Source organism: Chiroxiphia lanceolata, assembly GCF_009829145.1.
Source record: "Chiroxiphia lanceolata isolate bChiLan1 chromosome W unlocalized genomic scaffold, bChiLan1.pri scaffold_40_arrow_ctg1, whole genome shotgun sequence".
In the NCBI taxonomy this organism is placed as follows: domain Eukaryota; kingdom Metazoa; phylum Chordata; class Aves; order Passeriformes; family Pipridae; genus Chiroxiphia; species Chiroxiphia lanceolata.
This window is the reverse complement of record NW_022476499.1, coordinates 933,029-955,027: the sequence shown is the minus strand read 5'-3', so window position 1 is coordinate 955,027 and position 21,999 is coordinate 933,029. Positions and strand designations below refer to the sequence as shown.

General features: G+C 53.0%; 1 protein-coding gene across 1 annotated transcript in view; it reads right to left on the bottom strand.

Annotated features, from left to right (window-relative positions):
• LOC116781327 (hydrocephalus-inducing protein-like) overlaps positions 1–21,999 on the bottom strand; it is a 62,988-nt gene that overhangs the window by 12,707 nt on the left and 28,282 nt on the right. Inside the window, exons 20-46 of the mRNA XM_032677020.1 lie at positions 21,314–21,563; positions 20,590–20,733; positions 18,999–19,142; positions 18,201–18,514; positions 17,040–17,532; positions 16,451–16,549; positions 15,654–15,863; positions 14,658–14,795; positions 13,441–13,618; positions 12,793–12,923; positions 12,009–12,142; positions 10,968–11,104; positions 10,210–10,331; positions 9,931–10,122; positions 9,354–9,503; positions 8,064–8,303; positions 7,616–7,790; positions 7,024–7,191; positions 6,559–6,732; positions 5,315–5,463; positions 4,760–4,906; positions 4,249–4,453; positions 3,652–3,793; positions 1,813–2,407; positions 1,172–1,327; positions 548–741; positions 185–367 (exon numbers count right to left, since the gene is read on the bottom strand). Coding sequence (XP_032532911.1) covers positions 185–367; positions 548–741; positions 1,172–1,327; positions 1,813–2,407; positions 3,652–3,793; positions 4,249–4,453; positions 4,760–4,906; positions 5,315–5,463; positions 6,559–6,732; positions 7,024–7,191; positions 7,616–7,790; positions 8,064–8,303; positions 9,354–9,503; positions 9,931–10,122; positions 10,210–10,331; positions 10,968–11,104; positions 12,009–12,142; positions 12,793–12,923; positions 13,441–13,618; positions 14,658–14,795; positions 15,654–15,863; positions 16,451–16,549; positions 17,040–17,532; positions 18,201–18,514; positions 18,999–19,142; positions 20,590–20,733; positions 21,314–21,563 — 5,364 coding nt within the window. The remainder of the gene's footprint in view (positions 1–184; positions 368–547; positions 742–1,171; positions 1,328–1,812; positions 2,408–3,651; positions 3,794–4,248; positions 4,454–4,759; positions 4,907–5,314; positions 5,464–6,558; positions 6,733–7,023; positions 7,192–7,615; positions 7,791–8,063; positions 8,304–9,353; positions 9,504–9,930; positions 10,123–10,209; positions 10,332–10,967; positions 11,105–12,008; positions 12,143–12,792; positions 12,924–13,440; positions 13,619–14,657; positions 14,796–15,653; positions 15,864–16,450; positions 16,550–17,039; positions 17,533–18,200; positions 18,515–18,998; positions 19,143–20,589; positions 20,734–21,313; positions 21,564–21,999) is intronic.

Sequence of the window (21,999 nt, the reverse complement as noted above, 5' to 3'; positions counted from 1 at the left end):
AGTCAAAAAGCCATCACCCTTCTCGGTGACTGAGGTACCAGTTCAGCCTCCCAGCTCCCAGCAGAGGAAGAGATGCTGAGTGACTCAGGCAGCACCATCTGCCCCAGCCAGAAGGTCACAAGGGGCAGCCCTGGCTCCGAGGTCAGGGGGAGCAGTGTGGAATGCTCCTGTGGCCCAGCCTTACCGTGGGTTCTGGCTGATGCTGGGGTACAGGGCAGTGGCATTGCAGGGCAACTGGTACAGGCACTTTGACCCCAAGATCTCAAAGTTCATCAGCTGGTCAAACTGCCCTGGCACTGTGGTGCTGAAGCGGATCTTCAGTTCCACCTCGCCATGGGCAGGAACGATCCACCGGAACCTTCTCAGCCTGGTAGTTAAAAGGGAAGCTTCAGACATTGCTAAGGGGCAAACGAGACAAGGAGGAGGGCTGTGCACTCGCCATCCCATGGAGGCACTGGCAAAGGGTCGCTGCAGAGCTGAGGACGATGGACCTTGTTTGCCAAGATGAGTATGAAGCACAGGCATCACCTCCTGCCTTGCAGCTCACCTGGCAGGTCTCTCGAGGGTTGAGTCACTCTGCAGTTGGCTTTTCTTTGACTCAGGTAAACTTCTGGGTGTTTCTGGGGAGTGATCATGGAGACTTTTTGGGTTCTGGGGGGTGTTTTGCTTTTCCTTGCTAGACTTGTGTCTGCTCGTGGCTTTCCCCTCCTTCAAGTGGTCCTGTGCCTCTGCCTCTGGGGACTTGGCATAAGGGGAGAGAGAAAAGCGAGAGAGAGGTGAGACCTGCCGTGAGACACCCCCCACCTGGAAAGTAGAATGGGGTTTGTTAGCCAACAGGAGAGAGAATAAATAATCACCACTGCCCATGGACTTGGTCTTCCTTATTGGCCTTTGTCTTGCCTCGGACACCCCTCCTTACCCAGGACCCTCTCTCCACCGAGGACCCTCTCATCAAGGCAAGTTGATGAGTTTAAGTGATTTTTTCCTGTTGTCTAACAGAACTGCTCTATGTCTCCAGCAGAGCTGTCTCTTTTCCCTCATCCCTGGTGGAAAGGATGCCTGCAGACATGGAGCCCCATCATTTCTTCACTGCCCCTCCACGGTGACCCTTTTCGATTCAACCTGTCCCCTGCCCTGGTACCTTCACTGAAGGCACAAAAGGAATACCCACCACATCATCTTCTGCAGCAGCACCTTCAGGTTCAACAAGGATGAAGTGTCTGAGGTCTTGTGCTGCTGTGGGGACTCTGTCCTCCTCTGGGTAGGGGACCACAGAGAAAAGACAGCCAGGGGGAATGGGAGGTCCCAGTCCAAGAGAGTGCAGGATCTAAAACCAAAGAGAAAAGCCTGTTTATACTCCTGTCACCTTCATCCTCACACTCCTTCCCTCAAGGCCATGAGCTTTTGGCAGTGGAGTTTTTGATATAAGTACAAGTGCTTTTTTATGCCCAGTGGGTTAGCAGGCTCCAGAGCAGAGGCAGGACCTACAGTAGGACCAAGAGAGAAACCTCTCCCAAGTGACTCAGCTGAAGAGAACAATGCCTGGGAGCTGCCCTGCCCTGGGACCGTTTTTAATGATTTCCAGACTGAGAGACTCTCTGAACAGATGGGATGCTTGGACACAGAGCACTCCCACTTTCCATACATCTGAGGGAGACTGAGAACCTCCCCATCCACACGGATACTGCGGAGCTATTGTGGAACATCATCAGTGGCCTCGACAAGGCTCTGTGTTGTTATCACCTGGGGGACACACTGTTCCAGGGCCCCAGACCATGGCAAGTTCAGCATCTGAGCCTTGCAGGCTTTTACCTGCTTTGCTGGTGGCAGCTTCTTGCTCTTCAGGATCCTCCTAAACACCTTTTCACGACGCGTGATGTGGAAGTCCAAGCAGGGCACTCCGGCATCCTGGCTCCCGACTGAGCCTTCTGCAACTTCCCCATCCCGCTGAAGACTCTTGTGGTTGCCATGTTTTTCTAGAGGCTTCTTCTCTGGCTTCTCTGGAGACCTACTGCTCTTCTTCTCGTCTTTGTGTTTAGGGGAAGACTGGGACTTGTCTGGCACTTGGTTCATGATACCCTGAACCCTGTCCCAGGATGACAGAATATGTCTGATCCTGTTCTGCGAAGACTCATAGATGTTAAACCTCAGGTCCAAGATCCTCTCATGCTTACTCAGGACCTCTGGGATTTTGGTTTCTTGCTGCTGTTGTTTTGCTGCTGTTGTTTTGCTCTTCATCCGGACCTCTAGGCTTTTGGTTTCCTGCTGCTGCTCTTTTGCAGGTAGCTTAAAGTTCACCAAGCAGCCATTCTTCTTCTTCTTCTGCAGCTTATCTTGCTTCTTTGAGTCTCGTGACAACATCTTTTTGCTTTCCTCATGCTCTCGAGCCAGCCGCTCCAGCTCCCTTCTGCAAACCAAAGAGAAAACACCCCCGAGAGTCACCATCAGAAATCTGCGCTCACTGTAATCCCAGCTGGCTCTGCCCTTCACTCTTTGACCCTGAGGCCAGGCAGAACTGTTAGACCATCACTGTGGACCTTCCTCAACCCAGAAAGCTTGGGAATATCCCAAGTGAGGAAGGGTGGGAGGGGACCTCCTGGGCTAAACCTAAGCCTTGCCATCATAAGGTATCAACTGTGTAACTTCTCCCCTGAGGTCCACCCGGACACCTCCAGCACGCTGCCAAAGGCTGATCCACCATCTCTCTGCAGTGATGACTGAAACCCTCCCTCTCTTGGTTTCCCAGTTTAGACCTGCCCATAAATTGCTAACACCTACTTATCCCTCCTCCAATGCATACTTGGCTCCTTCAGCCCCCTTCTCCCTGGGCAGAGCCTGCTCATTAATGAGAATAATCATAGCAATCAGAAAGCAAAGGCTGCAGGAAGTCCCCTCCTGCAAATCAGGCTCTGAACCACCAGGTTTCCTGCTGGAACACAGCTGTGACCAGGGCACACTTGTGCTGTCTGTCCTGGGAACTGATTTGAAGCAGTCCTGTCCATCTCCTCCCAGTGCAACAAACATCAGCCTGGGCTGAGAGAAGTGCTGAAACACATGCTCACTTTAAGCAGCTTCCCCTCCCAGCTCCACACTCTTCCTGTGTGTCCTCCTGAGCTGGGCTACCTTGCTGGACCAGAGCTTCTCCTGGGTTCACCTGCTGCTGCAGCTGAAGGGCAACCTAAGCTTTTATGGATGGTGCTCCACCCTAAGGAAAGCCCTGGCACATCAGCATTGCAAGGACTTCATCTATAGCAGGACCAGGGTGAAAGCAAGCCAGCACAGCTGTGTCCCACACCAGCCCACACCACAATCCTGCTGGTTTGGTGAAGAAGGAGGATGATGAAGAAGATGAGAATCAACATCACGCACTTTGAGACACTTCCGTGGGCAGTGGCAAGGCAACCCCAGAGCCCAGCTCCCCGCAAGCCATGTCTAAGCCAGAGGGCTCATGACTAAAATGGAGAGAAGACGTTCTCATCTCAACAGAGGAAGGTCCTTCCTCTCTTGGGAACTGGGGACCTGGACCTGGCCATCCTTGTGCTGCTTCTGGCCTTTGCTCTTGAACCCCTCTGAGCTCAACCAAGGTCCTTGGAGCAGAGAAACCCTCCAGGGACACTACCCTGAGGAGTAACCCAGGGGAGGCTTACTCACCTCTCGTTCCCCTCACGCTTGATTTTTTCTATTTTGTAGTCAAGCAGAGCTTTCTGCTTCTCAGGGAGGCCTTCGTACTCGTCCACATCCACATCCCAGAGACGTTCTTCCTCTCTCTGGGCAGCTTCTTCCTTCTCCCGTGCTTCAGCACAGACCACAAGAGAAACCATCAGTGACTGCAAGCAGAACTTGGGGCTCTGGGTCAGCTGCGAGGATTCACAACTCTTTCCTGACCCAGCCTCTCACCCTGCCAGGAGACACTGCGGAGCTCACATCCCTGCTCCAAAATTCAGACAGCCCCCCCCAAACTGTGGCCTGGCTCAGGTGCACCATGGCTGTGGACAGCTGGCTGAGGGTTAGTCACTGAGCCACGCCAGCTTGCACTTGCACCCAAGCTTTAATGACTGAGATTAAGGTGAGTCTTACAGCCTCAGCTCTGCTGTATTTAAAGAAGCTGTGAGCTGAGTGTTGGCTACACTGAGGCAGAAGGTGGAAGGATCAATAAAAAGATTTCTTACAAGCTCTGCTGCAAACCCAGATACACACAGCTAAGGTTGAGGGCTTGAGAGAGATTTGAGAGGGGTGGAGATATCTCACCTTTCCGCTCTTTCTTAGCTGCCCTCTTCTCTCTTGCAGCTATCTGCCTGCCTTTCCAAAACTCAGAATCCTGGAAGATGTTCACAACGTGGATATGAGGGCGATTGCTGACAGCTTTGAGCACGCACAGGAGAGAAGATGCCAGGCTGCTTGCAAAGAGGGTCTCCAGGCCATCAAACACTACTCCCTTGTAGCAGTCACTCAGCTGCCAGGAGAGACAAACAGGAACAGCGAGTCAGCCATCGCACACGTTGGGTTCGCAGCTGGTCAGTAAATGCAGATGTCTCAGGACATCAGCCACTGTCATTCCAAGTGCATTAACCATAACCAGCTTGGATCTTGCACTACACTCTGCCAGCTTAGGGTATCTGCAGCTTTCCCCAAGGATCTCTGCATGCAGCACAGGATCCTCCAGCAGCAGGCATAGGCTTCCTCCTCCTCCTCTCCGAGCTGTACCTCACTGCCTGTCTCTCTGGCACAGGAACGTGTCCGTCTCCCCCACCCCACGTACCTGCAGCCGTTCAGAGATGATTTCCACCAGCAATTCCTCGGGCAGCACATGGCTCCAACATTTCCTCTTTTTCTCCTTTCTCCCCCTCCTGGTGAGGATGGTCAGTTGCTGTGGCGCAGGAGCGGTGGCGCAGGAAACAGCTGCCATCTGCAATGTGGAACATGGTAAGGAAAATAAACCCCTGCAGAAAGCCCTGGAGAGTTCCCAGTGCTAGGCTCGGATCTGGGTTTCCTCACTAGTAGAGACGAGGGCAACCCTGCAGTGCAGGCCCTGGAGGGCTTGTTCCTTGGCCAGCAGAGACCCAAGCTTGTAAGCCCCCAGCAGAGCCTCCCACAGCTTTGCTCACCGCCTGCAGCCAAGTTAGCCAGGAACACACTTTGCCCACAAACCATTAAGAACCAATGGTGCTTTTCTGCCAGAGCACATTCCCGTCCCAGATGGCTCTTGGCACTGTAGACCCTGCACCAGGCCCTTGGTGACATGGAGCCTCCACTCTAAGTAGCCCCTTCCCATCTCAAAGGCAACAGGAAGGTCCCAGTGCAGATCATGTTTCACCTTGGAGGTCACTGAAAATCTTGCCTGGGGTTTGTCAGATGCCTTATCCTTGGTTGCTGAAGCGCTCTGGGGTCCGGCACTGAGGGTCTTCTGGTTGGCTTTGTCCCCAGGGCTGGGCTCAGTTTTCTTGGTCTGAGCACCCGTTTTACCTGTAGAGGAGACAGATGTATCAGCAGGGCTGTGAGGAGCAAGCAGGCATCTTCCACCCCAATGGGCACAGCCTGGCCCCCTGGAAGGGACATGGCACTTGTCCTGCAGCCTCCTGGGCACTAGCAGCACTGCTTCCCAGAATCAGCTCCTTCCCGGCTTATCAGCAGGATAAAGCACACCAGCCCATACTGGATTTCAAAGCCAGCTCTAGGTCTCTCCTAACAAACATGTAAGCAGGTGACACTGCTAGCACAGTAGCTCTCCTACAGATCAAGCCAAAGATTCGTCCTCCAGGACCATTGTTTCCATGCCTTGCACCCATCCTGCATTTTCACATGGAGACTGCAACATGCAGCCCAGCCTCAGCTGCATCACCCATCTCTCTGTTGGAGCTAAATCCTCAGTGTGGGAAAACCCCAGCTGGAGTCCAGACCCTTCTTCCTTCCGCCAGCTCTGAACCCAACCAGGTTCAAAGTGGAGCAATGCAAAACTTCTCCCCACACTGAGCAGGTCTGGCCTAACCCTGCAGAGCTCAGGGCACCATCTGCCAGTAAAGTTTCATAAAAGTCTCCAGTCTGATCTGGAGAACAGCACAGCGTGCACAAGTTGTGTGACCTGACAGTGGGCATAGGAAAATCTCTGGAGAAAAGAGCTTATCTACAGCACGTCTCTCATTGGAAACTCCTCTAGGAGGTTATTCTTCCCTTCCTCTCACATTTGCAAAGCCACACTCAGTTGTCTTGTGCTTAATGAGCCACTTCAGAGGGCTTTTTCCTTGTGAAGGTGGGCAATGGTTCTGCCTGCTGCCCATGAGAAGCAAGCTGGATTCAGCTCTGAGGAAATATAAAAAATTCAGAAAAGAGACAGGTGTGCTTCACCACCCCTAGAAAAAAGAATATGTGCCAAGAATGGCAGTAAAAGTCCCCTGTCAGAGCCCTTAAAATCAAGCTTTCTGTTTTCAAACTAGTCAGAGATGCACAGCACCCATGTTCCCTAAGAGACCCGAGGGCTGCCAAACCATTTCTCTGAGCAAGCAGAAGTGGACGGTCGTGGTGGTTTCCTAAGCATGCTCTGGGTGCAGAGTTTCTCCTTACCCGGCATCTGTTCCCTCATGGCTCTTCGCTGACGGGCAGCCTCGACGCACAGCTCCTGGGCCCGGCGCCCCGCCGAGCTGCGCTCGTCCGACATGGCTTTTGTCACCACCTCGTCCAGGGACAAGCAGGCGGCACCGTAATACTTGGACAGGGCCGCCGCTACCCTTGTCTTTCCTGAGAGAAAGAGGAAGACTGCTTGGTGACACCTGCACATGAGGCATTTTCAGGGACAGCCTCTGGAAAACTCACAAACAGGTTTCAAGGACGGTAGGAGAGCAAGTGCCCTTCTAGGGGAGACCACGAGGGAGGCAGCTTGAGCACGGTTATGAGCACTGAACTCCAGCCCCAGGTGGATCATCTCCACCTCATATTCAGCTGAGGACTATGTCTCAGGCATCATGGTCTACCAGGATGCATTCTCCCGCTTCCCCCTCTCCTTGCAGACCAGGGCTGTGGCTCCCGTACCTGTCTGGGGTGTCCCATAGACAATGATGGCAATCCCTCTGGGCATTTGGGCTTTGAGCTCTTCTACAACGAGATCGGTGTTGAGGTAGCGCCTGATGGCCTGATAGATGGGCCTGTCACACTCGTCCACCATGTTCTTCAACAACCTGATGCTCTCTTGAAGCACTGCTGTGCAGAACAAATAGAAAAGTCAGCCTTCTGCCTACCTTGGATCCTGATCATCCTCTCCATCCCCTCAGATCCCAGGAAAGGAGATGGCTGAAAGCAACATGAGCTTGTGCTTTTGTTGCTGGGAAGGAGCAAATATAAAAGAGCCAGTGATATTAAACCTGGTCCTACTGGCTGAAGAGCTCATCTGATGCTACTCTTTGTGGCTAAGGGACGCAAGGGGATATCCTGAATATTGGCTACACTCCAGGTTGGCAGAGGATGCCACCGCCCTTCATCCAGGAAATCCTCCACCACGCAGGAGATCAGATGGCTGCTAAAAGCATGGGCTTTGCATGGAGAACAAGGTGACAGAGAGCTCAGGGTGTGTGGGCTGGGCTCCCTGCTATGTCCACAGTCAGAACAGCCAATGCCAAACCCTCACCATTGTCCTGGCCTGATTCTTCCTTGAGCTTGGACATAATCTCTTGACCTGAAGCCTCCACCTTCTTCCATTTTTCATAATACTCCAGCACCTCTGGGGGCAGCTTCTCACCCACAGCACGTGGAGGCATCACCACGGCTGTCCGGTCTTCAAACTCCTCCAGTGTCCGCAGGATCTGTGCGCGTGGGGAAGAGAAACCATCCACAAGATTCCTTTATCAACCTCGATCATACCAACAGACTCAGCCCATCTTCTCCGTCCTTCCTTCCTCCCAACAACACAGGCTATCCAAGCCCCTCCACAGATTGCCAGCAGGGATGGCTCTCCTCAAAGTGCCACCAGGCTTTGCCCTGGGGATTGCCTCCATCTCCCTGGCACAAGCCTGGGAAGGCTGGAGTGCTGCAGAGCTTGGGGAGCACACACATGGGGACCAGACCTTCCCTCTCACCTTCTCCTCCTCACGGTACTCCTCATCAAACTCCAGTGAGTAAAATTCAATGGGGAACTCGCAGGGGTTCTTCACTACCACTGTCCTCTCCAGCTCAGGGCTGCATGGCAGCACTGCTCCCATATTGATCTCTGTGGGGCTGAACTCCAGCCGTGGCTCCAGACCCTGTCCTGAGATGTGCAGCACAAGGAGCTGGCTGTTCCCACAAACATTGATCTTCAGCTCAGTTTTGTAGGACTTCTGAAAAGAGAAAAGTGCCAAAAACTTGTCCATGAAGTCCTAGGTGACAGGACCCCAAATACAAGCCTTGCCCAAAGGTCAGGGGTGTTTATCAGTCCCTCCAGGGGGAATGGAAACCCAGATATTTACTTATAGTAGAGGCTACAGCATCTGTGTCCTTGACCCTGAGTAACTAGGATGAATCCTGGTGTGCAGCATAACTGGGTATTTGAGTATGAGACGGATGTAAAATGGATTATCAGATGTTCTCCCCCAGTCATGGAGGACCACACGAGAAAGGCCCTCAGTCCTGGCACTGCTGCATCAGGCAAACACCAGCTCTATGAGAGAGGCAGATGAGCTCTCGCTGGCTAGGAAAAAAGGTCGTCATCTCTGCTCAGTGTTTGGCTCTGGTCAAAGCCTGACACAAGATGGTTGGTTACATCTCTCTAGCAATGAAAAGATCCCTGGGACTGTTCTTGGGCATGGAAGCACTTGTGTCCATCCTGTTACACCCTGTCAGTTTTCAAATCCCAGTGGCCACATGCAAAGGGCTTTTGGAAATGCTCCATCCTTGAAGTCGACTCCCCAGCTGCATGGTAATGTGCAGGCAGGCTGGGCCAGAGCCCCAGGGACTGCTGGCAGCACACCACAACACAGACTGTCCTGCCGTGCCCAGGAAGGTGTCTGGTGGCTGTTTTGTCTGTTGGTGCCAGCAGCAGGATGAGCCAGCATTGACCCTTCCAGGTTGATTCCCTGTGACTGTACCAGCTGCTCTGCACCCAGCATCGCAGGTTGCAAATGCAACCAGGCAAGGGGGAGGACAAGGGGAGTCAGGCAGATCTCCCCCATGGGCAGAGAGGCAGCCACAGCACAGTGCCCTGATGTTCCCTGGGGGGATTTCAAGGCGCCTCTCGAAAGGGTGTGCTGCAGGGGAAACCGAGGCACAGTGAGCGCAGGGCTTCCAGAAAGCTACTTGTGGAGGAAGAGCTCATCTGCCACTCCCTGTGTTGGGCTCTCCTTACCACCCTGCCCTGACAGAGCTCCTGGGGCGACACCTGCCAATCTCACCTCTTCCAGGGGTGAAAACTGGATCTCCAGGTCATACCACTCTCTACCATAAAGGGTTCCCTCCCGGGCCTTCCACTGAAAGACATGGGAATCATCCTTCACAGCCTGGAGCTCCTTCTGACGCACGGCCGGTGTCAAATATTTGTCCACCTGAGCACAGAAACCAGTCATGTGAGGTCTCCTCGGTCTGCGAGGACAGAGCCTAGGTTCCTGGAGTGCTCCGAGATCCTGTCCCAGTGCTGAGAGCACCCACAGCAAACCCGGCATGGCCCCCATGGTCTAGAACTGGAGGGACAACCTGCAGGCAGGGCAAGCAGATGGGGAGCCACCATCCTGTCCTCAGAGGAGGAGGAGGAATGGATGAGGATGGCAGAGAAGCAAAGCATCAGTCAATGGAACAGGTAAAGCATCAGTCAATGGAACAGGATCAAGGCAAAGCAGCCTTGATCTGGACCCTCAAAAGCTTCCTCAAACACGCTGTAGCCCAAGTGCTCAGGCAGCCACAGGCACAGAAAAGGCAGGAGGTGCAAAGAAAACCCGACCGCGATGTTCCGTGTTACGTTTGCCTGTGCTTTACCTTCTTGGCAGGTTTGTTGACAGTGAGGAACCATTCACAGGGCGCGCTGAACTGGTTGTAAAGCCGGACTGTTTCACTCCAGCACTGCCCAACCTGGACACCGGGGAACTGGAGTCTGTTCCTGGAGAGGCTGAGCAGCAGCTGAATCACAGTGGCACGGAGGCGGATGTGTAACGTGGGGCCTTTCTTTACCTGGAGAAGGACAGAGAGTTCAGCTGAGAGTCCAGGTGACATGTGCTGCTGTGCCCAGTCTGCTGCCTGCCCCAAAAGCTGCGGTACCTTGATGGGCAGGAGCACATCCACCTTTCCCACGGGCAGGTTGGCACTTGCAAAGCTCACTTGAAACGGTTTGGTGGCGCCGTAGATCAGGAACTCCACGGGCTCCAGGTATATGCTGAAACCTTGAACAGACGAAAACAAAGCAGCTGAGATACACAAGCAATATGAAATGTGTCATAAGCATGTTAAGGCCATACGAGAGCCCTGCTGGGAACCCTGGGAAAAACCCCACGCTGTGCTGTTCCCAGGACAGAAGTTTAGAGGAGAAACCTGAGCAGCCCTCAGACACAGCGAACCACTCTGTGATGGAAGTGCAGATTTGCCTCTGGGCCTCTTTTGGAAGCCTACTTCAATCCACCAGAGAATCAAACAGGCTATTTCCTCAGTAAAGGATGAACACAAGAGCTGTGAGAGTGTGAACTCCAGACAAAGCACTTTCCAACCACAACAGATCCCATCTGTTTGCAACACCCCCAGAATGCCCAAAGAAACTTCATGCTGATGGGAACCAAAGGCAGAAGATGCTGGGAGATGATGAGGGTAATCAGCCCAGCAGGCCCCTGCAGGGAAGTGTCAGGGCAGTCACAGGCAGACCAGGTCCCTGGGCACAGCTGGCCAGGAGAATTCTGGCTCTGAAGCTCCCAACAGGGGCACTGGGAGAAAGAAGCTCAAAAAACCTCCCCATGTGCAGTGGTTTAAGCTAATCTGTCTGAGACAGCTCCTTGCAGCCCATGGGAATCCTCTCCAGCACTGGTTACCTGTGTCACGCAGGGCACGTTCATCGGCCCGGACGGCCACTGGGTACCTCCAGGTGTTGGTGATCTTCACAGTGCAGCTTTTACTGTAACCCTGAACAACAGTGCCCATGTCCAGGATGTACTCGGGCAGCTCAACTCTGGAAGGAGGAGTAAGGACAGTCCTTAAACAACAGCAGAGCCACATGTTCAAGTGGATGGAAGATTCAAATAAAGCGGATATTTCTGTACTCACCGCTGTAAAAACTCAAGCCTACAAAACCCAAGACCTGACCACCTGGCAATGACTTTGGGAAGTTATGGGGAGTGCAGGTCCCAGGTTTCATCAGCTTCCAATGGGACCCGAAAATAAAATTAGTTTTAAATGGACTCTGGTCACAGCTCCTCCACTACAAAAAAGCCCGTGTAGGTTAATCCACTGGACCTCCAGTGGTCTCAGTGAAAACGCTACTCCTGGTGCACAGCCCAAGCCTGAAATGGCTTCCGAGCCTTGGAATAAGATTTGCACAGGAAAACTTCATTGCTCTGCAACCAGGTCACATGAAGGATCTGTTTTGCAAAGCATCTTCTTCCTGAACTGGAGCTTCCCATGCCCAGGTAGCATCATTAGGGAGCAAAGGGAAGGACCAAGTTACCCAGATAAGCCCTGCCACCCCACCAGCATCAAAGCCACCTTTTGCTTAGGGTGCTCTGTTAGTCAGAACCATGAGAGCAGCTTGGAATTCTCTTTCAGAGCTGGTCAGCAGGGACAGTGTCTGTGCTGTCTGGAAGGGCTTGATGGTCTGCACTGGGTCCCCTCAGCTCCAAGAATGGGACCTTGCACCTGTGGGGAGCTGAGCAGCTCCAAAGCTCAGCGCGGCGCTGGGGAAGGGAGGACAGTCAGTTGCTCACGAGCTATTGCTGTCACAGCTACAGGGATCAGACCCAATCTGAAGTGCCCACTGTTCCCAGTTCTGCATGCACAAGGAGTTCTCAGGAGCAGGGGACACTGCTGAGTGTTGCCCTCAGGGCACCTGCAGAGAGGGAACAGGAGTCCCTACTCACTGGACAAGTTTCTGAGGAATATGCTTGTCAAAGACAGTGTCCTCTGGGGGGAGGGAGATGAGGACTGGCTGCAGCTCCAGAGCATCCTCCTTTATCAGCATCTGCTCCATCTCCATCCTCAACCAAGTGTTTGCCTGAGGGAAGGGAAGGCAGTGGTTGGTTAGCAAAGGCCCTTCCCAGGGTCCAGGCTTGTATCTGAAAGAGGATCCCACACTGCTCTTGTTGAGAGGGGGAATGGGGTTCTCCTGTCTGGCTGCTCAGTGTCTGTGACACATTCTGCTCTCCTAGCCAGGACCTTCTCTTCAGGGAAATAACTGCAGCATCTGTGCCTTCCCACCCACTGCTAGAAAAGCTGATCTGGCCAGACAGACAAGCCAGCAGCCTTCCAGAGCTTCAGGTCCCCAACCAGTGCCAAAGCAGCTTGGACAAAAGCTGCCTTGAAAAGGGAACCCCGACCAAGCTGCTGCCTCTTGGAGTTGAGCACTGCCAGCACAGTCCCAGGGCACAGTCAGGCTGCTGCTACTAAGGTCTGTAAACCTGCTAGGGCTTGATTTGGGAGCAACAAACTCCCCAGTAGCCAGGAAGCTTGGTACATCTCCAGGAGAGACCACGACCAGAGGTGGGGCAACGCTGAGCTGATGCATGTTTGTGGTCAGGTGTGGGCAGGGAGGTGCCAAGTGCCAGCAGGGCACTGAGAAGCTGTTGTGGGGTGTTGTGGGGTGCCAAGGGCTCAAGTGACATGGGGAGGGTGGCATGTGCCAAATGGGACTGCAGCTGTTCTTACCACAATGCCAGGGCCCTTCGCGTGTCGCTTCCTGATTTGAGCCTTCCTCCAAACACGTGCTTTCTTGTCCTGCTTGTCTTTTTTCAGCTTTTCTTTTGCCTGTTTCAATAGTCTCTCGTATTTTTCACTTCCTGAAGGAAGAAAACATTCACAAATAGAAGTGTGGGTGCAGTGCCAAAGCCATTTAAGCTGAGAAGTCCCACTCCCCCAAAGGCTGGTCTCTCCCAGAAACAACCCATCAATGGAAAGCCATCTCTGGAAAGTGGACGCTGCTGCTTGTCTCTGAATCCTCATGTTCACTCCCACCCATCTTCCTCCCCACAGAGGAGCACCTCATCCCCTGCAGTGTCATGCAAATCCAACCCTGCCAAAAGCCCTGCCAGTCTCTCTTACAGCTTTCCCAAGCTTTTCTGTCTAGCCATCTTTCCAGGCCTCTGACACATGTGCTGGCAAGAGCTGCAGGATGGTTACTTGGACAAAGCCTACATGTGCTTGTCTGCTCAAGACTCAGGAAGCAACCAGAGGGGTGAGTGTTGGTCTGGCACCCCTGCAACCTCCAGGCTTGGTGGAGATGGGTGTGAGCTGGGCATTACAGTAGGGAAAAACCCCAGTGAGGACTTTGCTGGGGAGCAGGTGGGCAGTGCTCACCTTTGATGCTCCAGGGCAGGTCCAGACAGATCCCGGCAAAGACTGCCTCTCCCTTCAGGGAGATTTCTGCTGGTTTCAGGTGACCCACTTGAACCTGGAAAGTCCTGCAGAAGACTCCTGGCATTCCTGGCAGGTAATAGAGCTTCAGCACTTGCTCCTTGCCAGGTTCAATGGAAGCCTTCAAGGGACAGGAGAAGAGGGAGGCAATGCATCAAAGAGAGTGTGATGGAGGAAGGCTCAGGCCACAGACAGGCTAAGACAGGTTCTCTCTGGAAGAAAACATCAGACCATATCACCTTCTAGCTTTCTTGTGCCCAAAAGCTCGAGCCTCCAAGGCGAGGGTGCAGAGGGTGCAGCGTGTCCTTCCCAGGGCTCCTAAGGCTGCACCCCCAACAGAGCCTGCCCTGTGTTCAGCGTGAGCATGGCTCTGCTGCTAACAGGGTTTGCCAGCGAGAGCCAGGTTGAACAGATAAAAGCTCTTTTGCTACCACTGTGGAAGAGAAGCGAAGTGCCCACGCTCTCAGCAGCTCCTGTCACCCCTTGTAGGAGACAGGCAGGAAGAAATGGGAATGCCAATTGGCTTCCTCTTCCCGTTGCAAAGAGGGACAAAAACAGGAACACTGCTTCACCTCAAAGACATCCAGGCAGCACTGAGAAGCTGGGACAGTGGTGGGATGCTCCAAATTCCTCTCTTGACTCTTCCAGCCTCGCTCCTCCCTGGCCCCCTCACTGCCCCAAAAGCTGCTCCAGAGCAGCACAGCTGGGGGAGGGAAGGACCAGCACAGGGGCTGAGACAAGTTCTGGCAGAGGAGCTTCAAGCCCAAGCAAGGAATTTGTAAGTGCTGCTTAGTGCTGGCACAGGGGAGGCACGGGCAAGGAATAAGTCCTGTCTGATCCCACAGCTGTGGTAAGGTGACCCTCAGAAGAGCCTCAGTGCCAGCACAGCCACAGAGCTCAGCAGTTGGGGGCCAAGGAGTGACCAACGTGCTCGTGCCTCCCGCCGGTGGCTGTCCTGGGATGGCAGAGCCACTTGCCAGCCAAGGCCACAGGGAGTCTGTCAGGATGGCACTTGCTTGACCTTCTCTGCCCCCAGCAGCAATTGCTTACAGCCCTGTCTCTCATGGCTGGGTTTGGTTTTGTTTTCCCCTCTTTTTTCTCTTTAAGCCTCTCCTTGGCCACCTGACACAGGGTTGGGGTCAGTCAACTGTGCCACTCACTGTGCTGGGCAGGACCACGAGCACACCAGGCAGAGGCTTGTCTGCAGTGCCAGTGCTGGGGCTCTGTACCATGTAGGTGAATCCCATCTTCCCGTTGTTCCGCAGGGTGACCTCTGCTTTGGTGACTTCGTTAAAGAGCTGGAGAGAGGACAGAGGAATGGGAAGTTACAGACACAGGCCTGCTGCTGGGAATCTCCTTCCTCTTTCATGGGGTTGAAAGCAGACACACTGCAGGAGCAGAGACCGGGGACGAGCTACGGGCACTTGGGAACGTGGGGAACCCACAGGCACAGGGACCTGCACAGGAACAGAGTTCTGGCAGCATGCAGAGGGGTAGGAACAACCGTGGGAGAGCCAGTAATAAATGAAGCAGGGGACACAGGCCCTCTGCACTCTGAGGGGTCACCAACAGCCAGGAGGTGGCATCGAGGCATTCCAGAAGAAAAGACTCCTGCATGCAAGTATTGGCAAGCAACACACCAGCAAAAAGGGAGATAGATAGGGCACCAAGACAGGGACAGCAGCTGGAAAGACCTGTGGACTTTTAACTGAGAAGTAGTAAAGTGGGGATTATTCTGGGACATTCTCTCCAACTGCAGTGACTGGAAGCCCAACCGGGTTATTTTGTGGATTAAGCAAGAGCATTAAGCAAGAGCATTAAACAAGAGCATCTCGTTGGAGCTCAGGCTTTACGAGTGGATCAGCAGAGGGATGTCTCAGGGACATGTCCCTCTGGACATCCCCACTGGGATCCTGCTTGTTCCAGGAGGCAGCATTAGGTACCCTGAAGATAAGGAATTCCCAACATTTTGGAGGGGGTGGAGATGGCCATTACAAAGCAGTCTGGATGCCAGACGTATCCCTCCAAGGTTGTACTTCCAAGCCCCAGAGCCAAGAAAGGAGCTGGGAAGGGGAGGGAGCCCTGGGCCGGGCTGGGCAGCAACCTGCTGGTGATGGTTCCAAGGCAGCAGCTCTGCCAGGAGAAGGGGGTGCTACCTGCAGCCCACAGTCGATCTCCTCGACACTCAGGTGGTAGGTGAGGACCGAAGTCTCCCCCCTCAGCTCCACCTCGTAGGTCGGGCCTCCCTCCACCCGGCACAGCGCCGTGACATGGGCGATGATGTTGGCGTGGCCAAAGAAGGTGACGGGTACCTGCTGGCTCTTGCCCGGCTGCAGCACACCGGACACCGGCTGGACATCGAAAACCTGCAGGAGGGGAGGAGGGATTGAGTCACTGAGCATGGAAATGGGTGCAGAAGAGCAGTTGTGGCTTGGAGCAAAGTACAACCATGGCTGGAGGGGCCTATTCCTCAAACACCAGCCAGAAGCATCCTAATCTCATCCTGCCTCCATGCCACCGACCGGTGGAGGGAGCATGACCAAAGTCTTCTGCCATACTCACTGCTCAATGCATTAATTAATACCAGACATTAAAGTAAACTGGGATGTCTCCTGGCAGCAAAACATTCCCTCTGCTGCAGAACTTGCCTTTAAAACCAGTTTTTACTGCCTTCAGAAAAGCAAGAGACTCAGAGGTGAGAGCTCTTGGAGCTGAGGGGAGGACTCCAGTCCAGCTCATCTGACTCCTGAGGTTTTTTCCTCTCTCTGACTTACATGCTGCTCTCTCAAGGTGTTACACCAAATGCTCCTGAAAAATATCCTATTGAGCACCTGATGAGGTACCAGGGGAGCAATGCCCTCCATGGGTGCTGCACAGGGAGTTCTGTAGCTCTGGGGGCAACAGACCTGCTCGCCACGCTGAAAATGTGCAAGTGAGAGAGATTCCCACTCACCTCCTCCGCTCTGAAGCCAGGGGGCTTTGCCTCCTCTGACTGCCCAGACCTCTTAGTCTCCACTGAGCTCCGAGGCTCTGCAGCAGTGTATGGTGGCACCTGGAAGACAAACCACTTTCCATTCCAGGACACAGCCACCTTGCCAAGTCTCACTCTATATAAAAGGCAGCTCTGGGGCTGTCACTGCAATGCCGGCTCTTGGGTGAAGGCAGAGACCTGAAAACAGGTGGTCTAACTGGGCTGGGAAGGGGGTACATGGAGATCAGGATTTGGCATGGCTTGCTACAGGAAGGAAACTGGAAGCTTTCTCATCATGATGCAGAAAAGCCTCTTTTTACATTGTAAAGAAAACAAGCCAAAAAATCCCAAACTCAGCATAGGTCTGTAGGATCTGAGTGGGCTTCTCCAAAGAAAAGTATCCTATTTCTCCCTCCCCAGACGCCCCATGTCCAGCCACTGGCCCTGCTGCCCAGCCCACTCTCAGGGCACAGAACAGCAGGGCAGCAAAAGGGGAGGTCGGTACAAGCACGGCTTTTTGGTGGCAAGCTGGGGGAGGCAACACAGGTGGCAGGTGCACAAGAAAACCCACCTTTGCTTCTGAGGAGTCCTCTGAATGTGATGACTCTTCCGAAGAATCCTGCTCTGTTTCCAGGGAGTCCTCTGAATCTGATGACTTTTGGGAAGAGTCCTGCTTTGTTTCCAGGGAGTTCTCTGGATCTGGTGACTGTTCAGGAAAATCGTCCTCTGTTTCCAGGGAGTCCTCTGAATCTGACGACTCTTCGGAAGAATCCTGCTCTGTTTCCAGGGAGTCCTCTGAATCTGATGACTCTTCGAAAGAATCCTGTTCTGTTTCCATGCAGTTCTCTAAATGTGATGTCTGTTGGGAAGAATCCTGTTCTGTTTTCAGGCAGTTTGCTGAAGGTGGTGATTGTTGGGAAGAGTCCTGCACTGCTTCTGGGGCTTTGGCTGGTTCCTGCACACTTCCAGGCCTGAAGTACCTCCTTGAATAACGCCCACACTCAACACAGCCAAACGTGACCATTTGTGGTTGGGGTTTGAATGTAGGTGGGGAAGGTATGAACCTGGAAAATAACGTAACTATGATCACGGACCTGCAGTGGGAGGGAGGGACACCTGCACGAGCAATTCCTTGTCAGGATGCAGCCCCCAGGTGGGTGCAGGTGCAGTGAGCTCAGAAAGGGGGTGTCTCAGAAAAGGAGAAGGAAGGGGAAGGTAACAAGATGTTCAGCATCAGCTCAGGTGCTAACTAGCTCTTTCTGTGATGTGATTTGGGACTTTCTGGGCATCCTCCAGCACTTCCAGGCCAAGGTTGGGAATGCAGAGAAGGCAGCAAGGAGAAGAGAGCTGTTTCTCTGCTTGCAGAGAGGACCCATCCCAAAGTAGAGGGGCCAAAGGGCTGTGAAAGTGCCTCCACCAGCACTGTGGAGGTGGGACTAGGAGCCCTTCACCAAGGTGGTCACTGCCTCAGGCCACAGAGGTCTGAGAAAGCAGATTTCCCCACCAGCTTTCCTTCCCAGAGGAAACCAGGAGGGGGACTACAGTAACACCAAACTCGTGGAAAATGCCTATTCCCTGAGCATCCAACCTGACCACGGCTGGTCAGTGTTATTTCCACAAGGGAAAGTCAAAAGCAGTTTGACAGATCCCAGGCAAACAGCTTTGGTCTTTACAAAGTACAAACAAGACCCCAGGAAAAAGAGCTTCCAGGAGAGGGCAAAGGTGCACATACCCTGTTGGGTACTCCTTGCTGTCCATCTGGAATGACCAGTGGTAGTGGGCAGGAATTGGGCTGCAGTTGGTCATCTCCAGGTAACGCACTTGTTCTGTGCCAGTCACGATGCAACCAAAGTCCAGTGCTTTGGTCGGGATACGGAGATTCGGGAAGTAGACCTCTCCCCGAACGGTGATCTCTTCCTCATGAGGATGTTCCCCAAGCCGGATCTTCAGAGTCTTCTCTGCTACCCAGCTGACCAGATCCTTTTCATAAGCTGGGTTAAAGCTGATGGAGAGATGAAGTTCCTGCCCTGCCTCCATCTTCACAGGCTGCAAGGAGACAAGGAGTGTCAGACACCCACACGATGAAGTCCCAAGGTCCGACAGCACGAAACCGTAAACGCTTAAAGTGTGACCCCAGCATGGCCTTCCCAGTCCACCCTTCAGTTCTTTACAAGGGAGGGTCTGACTGCAAGCACCACACTCCACTGGGGGATTCTCAGGCTCCTGTTTCTGTGCTCAGCAGCAATACAAGAGGATGGGGTGCTCTCCAGGAGACACCTCTGCCGCATGGCTTGCCCACACCTGGTTGCCTGCTCCCTTCCCCTCATATCTTAGAGCCAGGAGGGATCTTTCCAATTCAGATGAGTTTTTGCTTCCTTCAGCAGCTCTGCTGACTCAGTTCACAGTTCAGGCCAGTCCACTGCCGACTCTATGGAATAAACTTCTCGACTCGAGGACCTCCCAACAGAAGGGCACCACCACAACCCTCCCTCTTCAAAGCCCACTGGCAGGAGGGTCCTTGGCTGCTCACCTGGGCCTCTGCAGGGAGGGGCTGCTGGTCTGCAGCACAGATTAGGAACGGCTGCTCCAAGTCCAGCAAAAGGTGGAATGGCAGGCAGCAGGTGTTTTTTAAAGACAGAGGCTTGTACTGAAGAGTCAGGACATCATCAGGGTGCTACAGAAACAGGAGACAAGGAAAAACAACCTCACGGAGCCACAGACCTCCTTCCCCTTCCAATGCATTTCACATTTTTCAACCTCAGAAGTGCATACATCTCTATTTACTCTTTTTCTTTGATTCTAAACCTTCCAGGACATTTTTCTCTAGAGCTGATTCTTTTCATGTTTGGAAATTACAGCCTCCCCTGGCAGACAAGGAAACACTCCCACGTACAGAAGAAGGAACAGGCCCCTGAGAGGAGGTAGCTGCTTGAACAAGATCAAAGGTAGAAAGTGACCCCAGAACGTTTGTCTCCTCTCTTGGGCAGAACAGCACAAGATGATCTTCCCTCATATACAGTCATTTCTCACAGCCTTATTGGCTCTAGCAGCCTCCTAGAAGCAGTGATGCCAGCCAGAAGAGAAAAGCAAGCAGGATTTGGCCCAGGGTGGAGATTCTGCAGCAGCCCAAGGTCAACTTCGAACATTCCATGAACATGTGGCCAACCAGAAACCTCAACAGTCCCTCTGCAATTTGTGTCCTGCTGCCTCTGCTACAGGCACATGGTGTCTATAATCTCAGAGCTATGATCAGCCTAAGCTCCTTCTTCTTGTTTGTGCATTGTGGTGGGCTTCTTGCATGGGGCGGAGAAACCAGACAGAGTTTGGGAAGCTAGTTCTGGATGTATTGATATCAAACGGCTGCAGTGCCAGACCACTCCATAAATCAGTGTGGTATCAAGCAGAGCACAGGCAGGCACCAGGGAGAGCTGAAAAGCTTCTCGTTACATTCGAACTGCCTGTTCCCAGAATTCAGTGCTTCCATGGAAGCATGACACCTGGGAACCTGAGGAGAGACCCAAAACCACAGAAACTAAATAATGTAACATCCTTTCCAGACACCTTGTGGGAATGATAATGCAGAAGTTGGGATCCGGAGACTAAAGGGCACCTGCTTTGCCTTGGTGTCATCATCACTGCAGCTGCAGGACGTGGGTGGGTCCTTAGAAGCAGGTGAGGCTTGGGGAAATGCACAGAGCTGTACCATAGAGCTATACCATAGAGCATCCATACCAACAGCAGAGAAGGCAAAGACACACAGGAGATGACAGTTTTTTCCTCATCAGCCTGAGGAATTCACATGAATCTCTGGTTTTCCCAGCTTCCCTACAGCACTGGTGTTCAGACATCACCGTGCATTGGAGGATCCTCAAAAAACCTCCTTGACAGTGAGAACAGAAACTGGCATTTCTCTCCAGGTGGCCACGGTCCCCCTCAGCAGTGCGGCTGTAGCTGCAATTCTACTTTGAAGAAGTTAAAAACCAGTCTCATCTCTAAAAACATCCTCACTTACTTTACAAAGTGCCTCAGGAAGGGTAAAGAGGGCTGTTAACACAAGCACCCACCCCTCATGAGCTCTCTCGCTGAGCCATGCAGTAAATGCCAGGATGCAATCCACTTACCTTCTCCACACAGAAAGTGATTGCTCTGGATGATATTTGCACCATGGGAGAAATGAACTTGCAGGTGACCTTTGTCTTGATTATCTCTTTCTTTGTTATCTCTGGCCCCACGGCTGCCTCACACACCAGCTTCTCCTCCACCTCCTGCATGCAAGAGTCACTTGTCACCAGTGTTGCTGGTAGGGTGTCCAGCAAACACCCTGCGTGCTCCTCACCCCCCACGGGCCACAAAGTTACAGACACTGCCCCCTTTTCTGCAGCCTATTTCTTCCGCGCTCCAATGGCCCTAACACTGCACCCCAACAGCCACAAAAGGCACTCGTGAGACACTCCCTCCCTTCACAGGGCTTCTCTTTTACCCCCTGTTTACCCTAGAAAAACCACTTGGCATTTGTTTAATTCACTTTCTGCTTGGGCTCCTGCTTTAAGTGTAACCTATTTTCTCTGCCCTTCCTTTGTGCCTCAGCAGGTGATACTCCTGTTTGCCCTGAAGGAGCAATACTTCCTTCAGCCTGTATTTTGGGATCAGCATTGGGGTTTGGTAGCTATGGAATCACAAAAAAGCCTTAGCAACTGATGGTGGCCAGCAAGGAAAGCCACCAGTGCTGCCATGGAAACCTGTAGCCTTAAACACTGTCTTGAAGGCAAATGTCAAGGGGCTGCAGGAGAAGCCCCACTGGAGGGGACCTGATGGGGAAGGCTCGACCCTTGGCAGGGACCTCACCTGGACAGTGCTGGAGAAACCTTCCAGTACCAGCTCCATAGTCTCGCCTGGCTGCAGATACATCCCCCGTGGCTGCAGCTTAAATAGGGGGGGAGTGGGTCTCTGGGAAGCGTTTCTGCCCTTGGTGACACTGAAGGCAGGGAGAGGACGACGCTGTCGAAAGGTGCTGAAACCTTCTGTGCCCCAGTACAGCCGCTGGAACTGCTGCCCCTTGTTTGTCACATTGAACCGGAAAATGCAGGGAACGAGGCTGGAGGAGAAGCAGAGATGGAAAAGGTCATGGGAGCTGCTATTTCCCTGCAGTCAAGTGCTCTCAGCGAGCAATCTGAGATGTTAATAGCTTGGAGACCATCCTCATTTCCCCTTTTAACGTGGACCAGAAATAATGTCTGATGCCTTTCTGATGTCGTCATTCCAAAGAGAAATCGGTTTATACTGATAATGTAGTATTTCCACAGCTTCCCTCACCACAAGGGGCTTCCTTCATCACCGTGGGCATTTCCCCTCACCATTCTGGGCTTCCCTTAATGGATCCAGACTGAAACCATCACTTTGAGAACACTTCATCTCTGAGAAGGCCACAAGAAGAGGATCAATGGGATGCCAGTTGAATCCATGCAGAGGTGATATTTTCTCTACTTAATCTGTCTCTTTGTCATTCTCTTTGTCTCCTCCTTTCTCTCTTT